At 42.7% G+C, this 16,126-nt stretch overlaps 1 protein-coding gene across 1 annotated transcript; it reads left to right on the top strand.

Moving 5' to 3' along the window:
• The first annotated feature begins 11,698 nt into the window (after positions 1-11,698).
• Positions 11,699-15,707, top strand: LOC100194245 (uncharacterized). Its single transcript, NM_001139286.1, has 11 exons — positions 11,699-11,927; positions 12,575-12,722; positions 13,229-13,300; positions 13,804-13,875; positions 14,115-14,186; positions 14,276-14,419; positions 14,563-14,643; positions 14,735-14,806; positions 14,919-14,990; positions 15,101-15,172; positions 15,277-15,707. Exons 1-11 carry the CDS (start codon positions 11,831-11,833, stop codon positions 15,365-15,367), a joined length of 993 nt encoding a protein of 330 aa, NP_001132758.1. The 5' UTR covers positions 11,699-11,830; the 3' UTR covers positions 15,368-15,707.
• The last annotated feature ends 419 nt before the right edge of the window (positions 15,708-16,126 follow it).

Raw genomic sequence — 16,126 nt, 5'->3', positions numbered from 1 at the left:
TATGCCAAGTTCATGATCGTACCAAATTACACATATCTGAAGTTGAAGATGCCTGGACCACATGGAATCATAATGGCTTTCGCTTCATTCAAATTCGTGCACACCTGTGAGCAAGCTAACTGCTAGCTCACCTCGATGTTGGCCGCGGCAACGGAACTAGCCGACTCTAGAAGGTCGCTTCTCACGACGCCACCAGTGCACCTAGGGCTGGCTCCAGCACCCTCAAATCCATCGAGGACAAGGGGGATGCCCCAACCAGCGTCGCTGACATCTCCAAGCGTATGCGAGTGAGCGTGTTGCTCCCTAACAAATAGGCAGACGCACTCGCCGGTTCGACAAAGAAAGGCACAAGGACAACAATGAGGAGGTCGTGCAAGCTCTTAGCAAGCAGGGTTTGTAAGGAAACTACTCCACCTAGTGTGAGTCACGAATTCTGTACTTTCTAATTCATGGCCCAAGAAGGGTTTCTTAACAAGTTCGTATGCATATGTTGCGGGCCTATGGAGCATTCACTCATTCATTGTCCAGTGTGACCAATCTGGATGGCTTTCTCGATGGCAGATGGGCTCAGTATGTGCTTACTTGGTGTCTCCAAATGGTTGCGACAAAAAATAAGGGGTGGCCTTTCTTGTAATTGTTGGCACCAAGTCATAGAGTAGAAGCTATTTGAGCTAGGTAGAGATCGTGTATGTTAGATAGACATTAGATTGGATTAAAGTTGGTTAGGAAGTGTTCATCACTTACGTCAACATACTATAAAATGTAATAGTTTATGGTCATAACAATAAGAATGCATTCGCCCCCTTCACAAGGGTTTTCCAAAGGTAAGTGATATGATGTCATGACGTGACATCTAGTAGATCGTGTCAGGGACAATACGATATTATCACACTATCCCCATAGATATTGTACTAAGTGATGTTGTTGAAATATCTACTAGTGATCTTATGTAGTTTCAATATTTTTTTGTTATTAAGCTTCATGTTATTAGATTGACTTTACATTGCAATATATGTATTTCTTGATCGGATGCTACAGTCCACGACATGCGAACTGTAACAAGTGCATGTGGCAACTAGGGAGATCGATACTGAAAGTCAGCTAGAGTGGGTGAATATGCAAAACCTGAAATTTATAAACTAAAGACAAAACTTGATCCAAATTAGAGGTTAGAACACAATATGGGTTGATTGGAGTAAAGGGATAAGTTCTACTTGTGTATGTTGCTCTCTTGAATGTGAGAAACAAAACTTAGAGTAACAAGAGAATGTATAAAGAGGATCAGTCGCAAGATAACTTAAAGAGGAAAGGAGAAAACAAAATGCAATAAAAAACACAATAGAAACACGACAATTTGTTTATTGAAGTTCGATTTTCAAATGAAACACATGTCTCCGTTGAGAACTCCATGAGGACCAGGTCTCTTTCAACCTTTTCCTTGCTCAAATTATCACCAAGATTGAACTTCAGTTCCCTTCGCTTATCTCAATCGACAAATTGAAATCTCCGTAAGACGCTTCACACATTGAAGGCTCTTGCTAGCTTTAGAATTGATGGGTGCCTTGCACCAAGACTCAAGAATGCAGCACAAACTCTTATCTTTAGCACTCTCACAAGGCTCTATCACAAACTCAAACAAGAATGTTTATCTCTATTCCCAATTCTCACTTTTATGGCACTTGGGATGCTTTGATCTCTTTGGGAGTGTTGATCTAGTGTATGGAAGCTATTGTTCAGCTATTGTGTATTGAATGGAATGGTTGGAGCTGTATTTATAGCCCCGACCACCTAAATAGATGTTATAACCATCTCTCAAAAGTTGTGCTGAATTTAGGTGCACCAAACCTCTTACTATAGTAGCCCTGGTGCACACTGGACTCCCACCACCCTGTCGTTTTACTGACCATTCTGAAAAAGTTGTCATGTGTCAGGTGGCACCGAACCAGTCCGGTGCACCACCGGACCACGCCACATCAATGTCATGTTAGTCAACTATTAGGTTGTCCAATCCAACCATTGGAGTATGACACGTCTGGTGCACACCAGATCGAGGTCTGATACACCATTTCTCTACTCCTTTTCTAAAAACAAGCTCTTTGTATAACTGGTCTCGTAATCCATCTGTTGTACACCGAACTAGTCTGGTGTGCCAAGCCTTCTGAATCTAAAAAGTTTATCTCTGGGTAACTAGTCAGATGCCTAGTCCGATGCATAATGGGGTGGTCTCGTGCTACCTAGAACAGGAGACTTAGTCCAATTTAGTTTTTTTTTCTTTTTTTGTCTTTGTTTGGCTATCTTCTTGAGCACTTCTATGACTTAGACAAACATATCTAGAGTCCATTCAACTAGTCTAAGTCATAGGTGTTCATCTTTTTAATTGCATCAACTCAATTGCTCATTCGCATAGCTCAATAACACTTTTTTAACGTATGATCTTTCCAACCTCTATAAGGTGCTTAATTATGTTCCTAGGGCCATCTAGAACTTATCCAAGTGCCTGAACTATTCAAGGTTCCTCTTTCCCAAATTAAGCCATTTCTAGTGAGTTTTGAGCTATTTTTCATATTGAATCTTCTGATTTCATTATTATGAACCTGCAACCATTCACATAGCAAACTAGTTAATCCATAATGTTGTGATGTCATCAAACACTAAAACAAATATAGAAATGTCTTCCGTTTGATATACATATATGACACTCACATTTAATCATATTCTTTATTTTTGATGGACTTCTTTAGAGGTCCTAATCCATGTTCACGTGTATGATCAATGGCTTACATCCATGTATGTTCCTAGGATCACCTACACGATACATATTGTAGATTAGATCTAGTATGTTCCTATGAATGGATTACCATTTATCTGGTCCTATATCTGGTTGACAATGTGGGTAATAATGGTGGTTTTTTGGTCTGTTTATGTGCTTTTGGCCACATAGCTTGTGTCGCTCTAGGATAAACAAACGGCTCAAACATGTTCTAGGCAAGTTTATTTTATTCGTTTGTCATTTTCAATGCATGATTGCTTTTATTTATTTCTCATTATCGGCCTAGAAAATATGACAATTAGCTCAAAGGAGTCGATCAATGCAACCACCACAAGACGATTCATGTGATCTGACCAAAATTTAATATTCAATATGTTGTTCTGCATTTATAAAGCTATTCACTGACATCAGCACACCATCTTTGGTTTCAAGTCAAAACAGGTGGCACACCTAGAACCCCCACAACCAGAGTCATAATCAGGAGGGGCGACTACATCAGTAGTCCACTTCTCTGCTCCTCATGTGTCGACTGTTTGGACAATCGGCCACAGATTTCTTGCGACGACACATTTCAATTATTTTAGCACGCCTAGAGGAACCGACAACATCGACCTCTACATCAATCGATCTCACCAATTTAGCAACATCAGCTCATCCACATTGACCCATTCACATCACCTCTTCGTCTCCACCAGGACTCGAGCAGGAAAGGAGGTCCCCATCACCAACGATGGCAGCACAAAGCACTAGCCAACAGGAAAGACTGAACCACCATAGCTTGAATACTTCAATAAAGAGATGCAAGAATGATACGATTATGCCCTCAAAAGCCTGGCTAACAACCTGTTGCTCACCTGTTTCACATGAACACACTCTAGTGGTGTCAAATTCATAAGGAAACCAAAGAAACTTCTACATGAGGTCAATCTCTTGACATCGTTGAAGGAATATATTGTCGCCCTCTACTAGAAAACGAACTACGTCATCCATCATGACATGGTGCAAAAGTTGGAGGTCCTAAACAACTCCCTAGAGGGGTTGTCACGCGAGTGGCCAAATCAATTTTATTTGGGAACTACACTTCCCCAAGCCCCACTTTTGGGTCTCGTTAGGGCAAAAAGCAACTATATATACACTCGGTCAATGGAGTTGATGCAAAATAGTGTCCTTGAGGGCACCAACGCGAAGTTCCTCATCTATTTCTCTGAGATGCCACACAAAGGCCCATCCATCTACGATCAGCCTCTCATGTACATTCCGAAGGGCTTCATATGCAAACTGCGCTACAGGCCTCTAAGGGGGGCTTGAGTGGCAGACAGACACACGATGCCCTGAACAAGGGGAAATTGATGAGTAGAAACTGCTTGAGTGTCAGACAAGGTATGATAACGTACTTGCTCTCAGCAGCCATACCCCATTTTTTTGGAGGTGCAAGCACCACTCGCATGTAAGTTCAGCTGGAAGACTTCATCAAGGACAACTTTGGCATCCTTCCAAAGTTAAATGTGATTGCCTACGCCAAGACGTACCCCGAGGAGTTCGATAGGATATCCCTACTGCCACCAAATTTTAAGGTACCAGAGTTTTTCAAATTTTACTGGTAACGACGACACAAGCATCATCGGGCACATGAGCTGATAGACAACTCAGCATTTAGCAGCTTTGCCCAAGATCGATTATTTTCTCGTTTAGTGTCTAGACCCACATTTAGCTGGTACACCTTCCACAAGTCTAGGATCATAACCTCATGAAAGCATATGTTGGAGTGCTTTTGCGCCCACTTCTATTTTGGCACTAGCGAGATGAACAACTTAGACCTTACCACGCTCCGACAATAGCGGGGCGAATTGGCAAGCCAATACATTTAGAGGTTCTGGGAAGTCCAGAACAAGTGCTACTCATTCCATCTCAAAGAGAAGACCCTTGTGGAGTTCGCATTTGTAGGCTTGCTTCGCCCCCTACTTGCTGAAAGGGAAATGTGCCATTGGATAATTTATAGTTGTTTTGGTGATTAAATGCTCAATGCACCATGAAGGAAATAGATGACACCGAAGAGGGGGTGAATTGGGACTTCTAAAACTTTCTATAAACTAGGCCACAAAAAAATCTCTAGAGCAAAACCTATGCAAATAATCAAACTAGAATGTGCAAACTAGGTTTTGTCTAAATGTTGCTATCTCTACCGTAATGTCTAAGTTTCAATCCTAAACAATATAAGTAAAAAGACAAGATTGAAACTTAAATGCTTAATATAAATGCGGAAGCTAAAGAGCAAGGTAGAGATGTAAACTCTCGTGGATGATGCCGGTATTTTTACTGAGGTATCTGGAACTACGCAAGGTCCCGACTAATCCTCGTTGGTGCCCCTACGCAAAGGGAAGCACACGCGAGGGCCAAGCACCTCGGTCGAGTAACTCCATAGAGAGCCGCGGGCCTTCTCCACGTGCAAGTGGTGTTCCGCTTTCGGCTCCTCTTAGACGCTCTCCGCCGTCTCCACTATCGAGCTTCCGGCCGAAAACACCGCGGACCTCGTTCCCTTCTGTACACGGTGGCGGACGTGACACAAATGCGGTTGTCATTGTCTCGCAATACTCTCGCCCCACTCGGTACAATTACAACGGCTCACGCAAGAGCCGAGGGGTTGTGTGTTTTTTCTAAACTCACTCAACTAACTAGGATTCACCTAGAGCAAGCGCTAAAGCGGTCTAACTAACCTAAGCACTTCGCAAAGCACCTACGCTAATCACCAAGTGATTCTATTAAGCACTTGGGTGTATGAGCACTTGGAAATGTCTACAATATGCCTTGGTAGTTTGCTTGGGCTCCCACATCTTGAAATGGTCGGTTGGGGTGGTATTTATAGACCCCAACACAAAACTAGCTATTGGAGAAAAGCTACTACTCTTTGCGACACACCGGACAGTCCGGTGGGGTCACCGGACAGTCCGATGCCCCTGTCCGGTACGCCTAGCCATTGGATCTGACATCGTAGGTGACCGTTGGCGCTGCAGGCTTTTACACCGGACAGTCTGGACGTCGCACCAGACAGTGTAGTGGCTTCTCTCCACTAGTGCTACCTGGAACTAGCTGCTGGGATACTGATCCCTGGTACACCGGACAGTCCGGTGCTCTCAACCGGACAGTCCGCCAGTGGCAACACTATTCTTCGTTTCTTGGACTTGCTTGATACTTGTTGAACTTCGCTTGCGATCTTCATAATATCTTCTTTTGAGGTGTTGCTTTCTTTAATGCCTTAGTCCAAGTAACCTTAGCATCATGTGAACTACAAGCATAAACACTAGCAAACACATTAGTCCACAGGTTAGGTTGATCATCAAACACCAAAATCTATTGAGACAAATGGACCGGGGTCCATTTTCCTTACACACCACATTGGACTAACCACTTTGATACGAGCATGAGCACAGGGTCTAGCAAAAGCAAGTTGAAGGCAACAAGTCAATATGGACTGAATTGAAGGGCCAAAAGTGTAACTTTGATAAAACCAACATAAAACATGAGGTTTAAGTGTATGTATAAGTTGCACACACCCTACTCTATGTCTCTAGCACCTTGTTTTGGCTACTAACTCAGTTTTGCAAAAGAAGTGCATTTTGGACTTAGTTTCAGGCATGTTACAAATTCTGGTGAAACCGAGGAAAAAATGTATGTTTCCTACAGTTAGTCAATTGGATTAAGTGCTAACTATGTTTGTCTAATTCATATGGAAGCTACCAAGAAGAGCCAAAATAAGTTGGAGGACTTTGGCTCAAAAGAGCCAAACTTGTGTTGAACTGGCTAGCACCAGACGATCCTATGCCATCACAAGACAGTCCGGTGTGCACTGGACCACCCGGTGGCCTTTACGGCCAAACTCCCCGACCTCGGGTTTTTTGCTATAATTCACCGAACGGTTCGGGCCCCATCACTGGACAGTCTGGTGATCACTAGCAACGACTACTTTGGCCTCCCTCCTCGACGCCCAATGGTCATCTCAGGTCACCGGACGGTCCGGTGCCTCCCAGAAAAGGAAATCAAGCCAATCACGTGATTTGGTGACCATTACTGTGCATTGTCCGGTGCGCCATCGGACAGTCCAGTGCACACGTAGATTGGGCAAGTTTTGAACTTCCAAATTAAGGCTTCAATGGCTCCTAGGCCATTAGGGCTATAAAAGGGACGCCTAAGTGCCTTCTATTTGCATCCAAGCATGTTAAGAGCACACCAACATTCTAACATTCTATGATCATGCCCTCTAGTGATTCGAGAGAGCTTTAAGCGATGTTTTTTTAGCTGTTCTTGTGTGCTCTTGTACTCACACTCATGCCTTTGCTTCTTGTGTGTGTTGCTGCGTTTTGCTTTTTGTGCGCATATTCTTTCTCCCTCCTTACTCTAAGTGTTGATCAAGATCATTGTGTAAGATTATGAGAGACTCCAAATTATGGAGATTCCTTACAAACGGGACATTGAGATAAAAGGAAGAACTGTGGTATCGAAAGTTGATCTTTGGGTCACTTGAGAGGAGTTGAGTGTAACCCTCGTCCATTGGGGCCTGAAAGTGCATTAATCCCTTTTGTCGGTTTTGGTGATTTAGATAACAACACATTTAAAGGTCTAACAAGTTTGTTAAGTGTTAAACAGGAAATTCAGTATGATGAACATACTTGAATAGTGTATAATGATCAGTGACCAAAGGTTCAACACAAGGTTAAATAACCAATGAGACAATGCAAATGAATATAATATAGTCTCTATATTAGTCTGAGTATATGGACAAGACCTGAGAAATCACTATGCATAAATATGATCAGATTAGAGGTTGAAGTGATTAAGAGGATTGGTGAAGCCAAAGTGAATAAGATATGAGGAATCATGAATTGGCTTGACCATATTACTATTAGTCCATATATGCTTGTATGAGAATCAAATTAGAGCTTGATTGATCTTATCATTTATATCTAGATGACATTCAAGTAAGGTTCACAATATTGAAGGAATGATTCTCTGAATGGATGCTCAATATGATGTGACTCAAGAATAGCTTGATAGGGTGAAGATATCAAGGAAAGGGCTTCGAGGGACTAATCGAAGGTGAAGGCCAAGCGACGGCTTGTGGACCGAGTTAACATGGCTAAGGTGAAGAAGAGAGTACTTGCACTAAGTCGATGAACTAATCAGCTATGAAGAGTTATATTATGTTGATGCATCAGTAAGGTGACTTGAAGCCATGATTTGAACTCATATATGGTGAAATGGCTCAAGTCACATGGTTTGATTTGTGTTTGCTTCAAAAGGTGAGACAAAGATGTTTGTGATGCTTATGAAGAAATGTCAAGGAGAAATCACACATGACACACCAATTACCTAATGAGTTTACTTAATTATATTTTATTTAACTTGAGTATAGGAATCGTCGTACTATCAAGGGGGATCCAAAAAGAAGGTTGGAGTTTGCCAAAAGCTCAAGCTTATAAGATTAAAAGGCTATTTCGAAAACAAAATTCTTTAGACACTCTGTGTGCTCGACTGATGTTAGGTTTGAAAAACGGAGAGTTTTCCTGTTGAAAAGTAGCTGAACTTGACTTTAGCTGAGTTGAGCTTTTCTTCAGCTGGGTTGAACTTGATTTCAGCTGAGTTAAGCTTTTCTTCAGCCAGGTTGAATTTGACTTAGCTAAGTTGAGCTTTTCTTCGGCTGGGTTGAACTTGACTTCAGCTGAGTTGAATTTAACTTCAATTGAGAAACTCTCTGGCCAAACCAGTTGAACCTGCCTCCGAGCCAGTTCAACCTGGGTCTTCTCTCCTAAACTCTCTGGTCAATACCAGTTGAACCGGCCCTAGGGGCAGTTCAACCGGTGTCAGGGTCAGCTTTCCAATCTTACCTGCAGTCTGTTAGTCTGGCAAACTTACCACCAGGGGGTTAAACCGTCCTTAGGGGCGGTTCAACCTGTGTCAGGGCCAGCTGACCAGTCTAACCTGCAGTCTGCCAGCCTAACTAGCAGGCTGACTATCAGTCTGACCACTAGGCGGTTGAACCGGCCCTTGGGGCGGTTCAACTGGCCCTGCACAGAAAAGTTTAGCCCAACAACTAGTCTTGGAGCCCCACCTATATATACTCACTCCTACATGTCTCCTCCACACAAGAGCACACACCAAACTCCATTTCTAACATGAGAAACACATCCCACTCTCTCTCACACATTTCTTGCCTCTCCCATTTCAAATCTTTGGAGAGAAATCTTTGAGTGAGATTGAGAGCTGCGGGTTTTTGTGTTTAATTTCTAAATCCTTTTTGTTCTTCTTGATTTGAGCTTTAGTACTACATCGAGTTCTTTGTGGATTCATTACTCTTGGAGCTTCTAGCTCCTAGACGACTAGGTGTCGCTTGTGAGTTTCCAAATCTTGTGGAAGACCACAAGAAAGTTTGTATTACCCGCTCGTTTGAGCAAAAATTAGTGTGTGGGCTTGACCTTTGTGGTCGACAAAAGGAGGATTATGGTTGAAAGAGACCTGACTCTTTGTGGGCGCCTCAACAAGGAAGTAGGGCACCTTGATGCTGTGACCGAACCTCAGGATAAATCTTGTGTCTCTTGTGTTCTTGCTCATTGTGTTTGTTTGTGTTCTTCGTTCTCTCACCTTTCTGTAGAATATTTGTTTATAACTTTTTGGTGTGTTGACTTTGAGAAGTGCCCTTCTTGGATCTACTACTTTGAACCCTGCGGATCATCTATGACATCCCATTTGCAAAGTTAACTAGGTGAATTTCGGGATCAATTCAATTTTATATCTCATTTTTAGTTGGACTTGTGCAGACCGGTTGAAACGGTTTTGGCACTAGTTGAACCAATGTTACCCAGTTCGTTTCTAGTTTTTATTGAAAAAATTCCGCTTGCCTATTCACCTCCCTCTATGAAACTTTTAGGATGCCACAACATGGAGTAGGCAAGCATATCATGTATGATCGAACTACGAGATAAAAAATCGCCGTGTCTCCTGTGCTATTTTCATTATTGCGATTTTCCTTCTTCCTAAGTTCTCTATTCTCACTTGTGATATTGCTCTAAGTTTAATTCATAGCTTGGTAGAGCAATCAAGTGAAGGGAACAATTCTACCTTCTTCTCATTCGAACTTGGTCTTAATTTACTCTAACTCAATTATTAGACCAAGTTTGTATCTGTTTTAAGCTATTTTTGTATGATCACCTATTCACCCTCTTAAGTTGCTCTCACTCGTGACACATACATTATGGTGGACTTCGAATCCATCGGAAAGTTTTTGGCGTGAGCATCGACATATGAAAGCCATCACCTAGAAGCCTTTCAAGATCAATACAAGAAGTCAATCTCATACGTCCAAGTCTAGAAGAAGGATGATGATCGTGCAGGCCAAAATCGAGTCGTCAACTAGACCGGGGGGCACAACCTGTCGCCTGCCCTAGGTCCTTGTCATGGAGACACTAGTTAGATTCGACTTTGACATAACCGACACGGATAAAATCTTTAATATGCTCCCAAAGAGAAGCAACTTAAGCTATCATGCCATCACTAGATCCCATCGACCGAGGAATTGAAGGGCAAACACTATGGTAAGTGGCACAACTCTATCACACATAACACTAGGGACTGCAAAGTACTTCGGTAGAAAATATATTCATCCATGAAACAAGGCCGACTCACCTTTGTCAAGAGAAATATGAGGATTGACAACAACCTCTTCACGATCAACATGATTGAGATATGCTCGACCAACAAAGAAAAAAAGAGTGGATGATCCACGCGATCAGCCCCTAGAATCTAAAGCAGAGGAGCATACATCGGTAGAAGAGATAGATCACGTGATTTCGTCGATACCCACCAGAGTTTGCACACTTGGATGCTTGTAGGCATGGTGCCCCAGGAGCTCGGGAAGTGAGGAGAAAATGCACCCACATGCACAACGTGGATCGCGGGAACATGAGCATCGTTGCCTCAAAAAGTGGACCTGGTTTGAGGAGGAGCAACATCTATACGATGGGCGTCAGTACAGTGAACCCTTTGACCTAAACAAACACTTTAAATCATCTCAATAAAAAATTCCGTGACACAATTACCAAGATGGCCAGGTCAATTTTTATGTTGTACCGTGATAATGGATTTTCTAGATAAAATATTATAAACTCTATCTATCTTTCTTTATAAGTAATATGTGAATACATCAAAATTAGTTGAATATAACGCCTTTGAAAACTCATTGCGTTAGATCATCTCCAAGAAACTACCTAAATTGTTTTTAAAGCTAAATTAGCTATTATCTAAAGAAAAAATATTTCTAAGAGACTCTATAAATGATTCTCTAAATTTAGTAGCTTTTCATCCTGTCTTATTCGCTCTTTACTTTTAGATAATCTATTTATTAGCCATTCATCCTTCGGATTTTACAGAGTCTATTGGAGTACTCTATTATTTTCTTGTCAAATTTATTAGAGGGTAATTAAATTACTAAATTTAGCTAGTCTCTTAAAAATGTTCTTAGAGTGCATTTGATTGGACATACAAGAAGGATGTAAGAGGACGACTATATTTTTTATAATGTTCATCCTATTTTAATCTCAAACCAAACACATTATAGATGTCGCGTTCGCGTTCGCTGAATTTTAAACAAGTGCATCATCCGCAGATGGAACGCTTCCTCGTGCGAAGCGATCGCCTGAATTTCCGCCACGGTCCGGCGCAGTTCGGCGGCAATTCGGCCGGCGAGCACGGTTGCGCCGCCACGGGCCTACGATGCGCTCCCACCCGACGCAACGACCGGAGTAGCGGACCGGACCTGCCCAACCCGGCAAGTGAAATCCGCGAGCGACCCTGTGACAGACTGACAGGGTGACTCCGTGACCGTGAGTGCCTACCCGCCGACCGCACGAACCCCACTCGGTCACTCCCAGTCTCCATCTCCCACTACGGCACTACCCCATCCCCGGTGCGGCGCCACCTTCCCGGCTTCCCCTTCCGACCTCCCCCCTCTCGTCACTTATGGTGCCCAGCCGCTCGCTGCGCAACTACTAGCGCACCGTCCCCTCCTCAGCCATGGCCGCGGCGTCGTTCGCCCGCGCCTTATGTCTCCACATGCTCCTCCTCTTCCTCGTGGTTGGCTCGGCGCGCTGCAAGACGGTGAAGAGAGACGGTGCGTGACTGTTCCTTCTTCTCCTCCCACATCCTCCGATCCCGTCCGCGAACTCCTGGCTTCTTACTGCGAGTCGGCGTTTTAGAAGAAAGATCGATTCTTTTGTTCGCGCGGCGCGCCATTGGAGATCTGAACCCAAACTTCCATCCGCAGCCATGCGTTTTCTTTTGCTCAGCGGCGTTGAATTGGGTGCCTGTTCCCTTGTAGTCTCGGGCTCGGCTATGCATTTCTGGAGCCGCGTGATAATGTTCTTTCATAAACTCTCGCGGAACACTGTCGGATCCATTCTTCAGTATCTCAATTAAGATGAAAATTGGTTTCATATGTGGTAATTTTAGTTCTTATATATAATAGCATATACTTTCTCCAGAATTTGGGTCCGACAGTTCAAAGGGTTGACTGCTGAGACTTTGTGGTTGAGTTGAAACTGAACTAATATTCATAAATTCATGATAACTAACATGCACTATGTAGTGTGTCATTTCTCAGTGCCACCAATGAGTGTTATGGTTCCTGATTGATTGAGGACTCGGGAGAGTAGCTGTGCTCGCAGATATTGCTCACAGTTACTTAGCAATGTTTATAAACTGTTCAGCAGGTGCTCAGTGCTTAAGTGCTGGAACTAAAACCAGTCATTTTTTATGCAGTGAAAGCATTGAATGAGATCAAATCTTCACTAGGCTGGAGAGTTGTATACTCATGGGTCGGTGATGATCCTTGTGGGCATGGTGATCTACCCCCCTGGTCTGGTGTGACATGTTCTCAGCAAGGGGATTACAGAGTTGTGACGGAACTGTAAGAACCATTCTGTCATTTTCTTGATTGTACCTTGTTTCCTGGGCTCCTGGCATGAATGAGCATTTGGAAGTTATTTTATGGTTGCAAAGTTTATTTCCAGTGATAAAGAAAAGGTGTAAGACTTGAAGCCTCAATGGTCAAAAACTTTGTTTTGCTCCAATATAGGAAACTCTTTATCATCTAGTAAATTATAATGGCTCCTAACCTTGCAAATATTGTCACAAAACTATTTTGCTACACACATATCTCCACGCCTCAGCCATTTGACATGGCTTTTGTTTAAGCTACCCAAAAGAAAAAAGAAAGTGTTGTTAGAACAAGGAGGCAGTATTACCTACTTTCCTACTGCGTGGATATATTTTTGGGACCCTATATTTTTCTGGTTATGGATTTCAACTCAATGAATTGTAAAAATCATGTTTACTGCTTGTCTGAAACTTCATGCATCGTTAACCATTTTTAGACATACATGCCTGAATGCCATACTGTGTATCCTATTTCAGGGAAGTCTATGCTGTATCAATAGTTGGCCCTTTCCCAACAGCAGTAACTAACCTGTTGGATCTAAGAAGATTGTAAGAACCTTTTCCTTGTCTGTCCTGTTTTATTAATATGTTTGATATTAGCACCTAGGAGCAAATGACTGTTTATGTTTCATGATTTTTTGATATAAACTGATTGGGTTCATGTTTTTCATATACTTGTTGTTAAGTTTCTATTGGTTTTAAGATAACCATTCGGTGGTAAGACACGAAGACCACACATGAAGGTATCTGATAGATCTATACATTATTGTAAAAAGAAGCATTGAAGTTCCATGTCTGCTGTGCTATGTCCCTGAGTTTGGAGAGATCATTTGCCGCAAGGGAAAAGTAGATTTACCCCTTAACTATCATCACTTGTTAACTTAACTGTGCCAGCTTCTGTTTTGTTTATTTCTCTGAATTGCACATTTTTATTTTCTGTCAAAAATATTAGTAATTGAAGGCAGTCTTATTATTGAATGATCTTGTGAAGCTCTGCAGTAGAACAACTTTATGAATTTGACCAGTATGTAACTTAACTATCCAATTAATAGGGATCTCCACAATAACAAGTTGACAGGACCAATTCCCCCACAGATTGGACGGTTGAAACATCTCAGGATATTGTAAGTATGGATTATCTTTGTGCATACTGAAGTATATGCTTTCAGGTCAAGATGTTTGCACTTTAGAGCATTTCAGTTCATGCAACATTGAACTCTTTATTCTCTGCAATCCTCGAATGTCCTTGGATATTGATAGCCGTTGAATCAATGCTGCACTAGTACTACTTTCTTGCCCTTTGAGTTCATCGAATTTGAGTATAGTTGTTCTTCATGTAAGCAAGTGTTTTTTGTAAACTTAGGAACCTGAGGTGGAATAAGCTTCAAGATGTGCTTCCACCTGAAATTGGTGAACTGAAGAAACTGACACACTTGTAAGTTCATTTTTAGAATGTACTGAGTTTATCTGGATAAATAAATGGTTCGCTTCTGATTTTCGCTAAGTGCTATTGGGAATTTTTAGGTATTTGAGCTTCAACAACTTCAAAGGCGAGATTCCAGTGGAGCTTGCAAACCTGCCAGAACTCCGTTACCTTTATCTTCACGAGAACCGCTTCACCGGGCGAATCCCCCCTGAACTTGGAACGCTAAAGAACCTACGTCACCTGTAAACATCCTTGTTGATTCCTTCTATTTCGTGTTCACCTTTAGAAGGAAAACCGAGTCATATAATTTACTACCTCAACTATAACCATCCTTGTCTGTGAGATTTCGTGGGCTTGTGGCAAATAACAAATTCTCCTTTCGCAGCGACGTGGGCAACAACCACCTGACAGGCACTCTCAGGGATTTTATCGGCAACGGGAACGGCTTCCCGTCCCTGAGAAATCTGTATGTGAAAAACATAACATGCTACCAAACACATCTTTCTCTCATGGATGGTGAGTGCTGTCTTTGCTGACTGCTAAGTTTTGTCTCTCAGATACCTTAACAACAATGAGCTGACTGGTGTGCTGCCAGACCAGATTGCAAACCTGACAAACCTTGAGATTCTGTAAGTCTTCTCGGAAGCTGAAGGTTTTATCGCGTTGAGACCTGCCATCGTATTTTCCATTTAAAAAATAAGGAAATACTGGGCCATCTGATCATCCTTGCGCCTTCTTCAGGCACTTGTCCAATAACAAGATGATCGGGTCGATATCGCCTAAGCTAGTTCACATTCCAAGGCTGATCTACTTGTGAGACTCGCCGCTGAAACCTTGTCCGAATTCTATATGGGGAGGAACGATCATCTAGTGTTCTTTTTTTGGCTCTGATGACGTTCTCGTGTTACAATGGTGTGTGGCAGGTACTTGGACAATAACAACTTCATTGGGAGGATACCGGAAGGGTTGTACAGGCATCCATTTCTGAAGGAGCTGTACGTTGGTTCCAGGATCCCGATTTATATATTATACTTCCAGAAAGATTTCCACTTTACTTGTACTGTGCATTTACTGAAACACGTCTGCGCCATTGCTGCAGGTACATCGAAGGAAACCACTTCAGACCAGGAACCAGATCGAAGGGAACGCACAAGGTGCTGGAACTGCCTGACGCCGACATTCTAGTCTAGCAAGCTCGTTTAGGGGACCTGAGGTCTTGGCGTCCTGCAGTAGTAGACTGCTGCCGGTACCAGGATCACTTCTGTCTGTCGCTGTACTATTCCGTGGCAAAACTACAGTTGAGAAAAAAAAATTCTCTTGGAAAAAAAAGAGGCAAAAAAAAGTGAATAGTAGAGGCCACGGTCACACTGCCGTCATCGTTAGATGAGCCATGAGTGTACAGGTTGTATTGTTCTGCCCTGCATCTTCGCTGTATGATGGAGATGCCGGTCAGATGTAAAGCCAGCACATCGCATGGCACCGACAGTCCTGGTACAACTAGTGGCCAATGATATGGCCTTTTTCGGAAGCAAATTTGGTGCCACCAATGCTTGAGAGCGTGGGCATGTGGGGGAGGAGAATCCGCTAATACCAGGCTGGATCTGCCCTAAACTCTAGAACTGGGTCGTTTCTGTAGTAGGAACTTGCAAAAAAAAAAAAAGAAAAAAAGACCATGCAAAGTCACTGCGTTTCCGATCTCTATACATGCCCCTCCGTATGCTCCGTTTACGAATTGAAGATCCTGGTCTGTATGCCGCGCAGTTTGTTTTTTGGATGATTGTTGCTGTTAGTGGTCCATCCTGTATTCTGTTTCCTACTGAACTTCCTCCGTGTCATGATATCATTGCACTGCAAGGAACTGGATGCGTCTCTCAAGACCCATGTGCGGATGTGCCGAATAGATGATGTCGCCACGGTATTTTATCCAGATTCTGAAGTTGGACACAGAA

This window comes from Zea mays, chromosome 1 (genome assembly GCF_902167145.1).
Source record: "Zea mays cultivar B73 chromosome 1, Zm-B73-REFERENCE-NAM-5.0, whole genome shotgun sequence".
Lineage (NCBI taxonomy): Eukaryota > Viridiplantae > Streptophyta > Magnoliopsida > Poales > Poaceae > Zea > Zea mays.
This window is presented reverse-complemented; position numbering and strand designations above follow the sequence as displayed.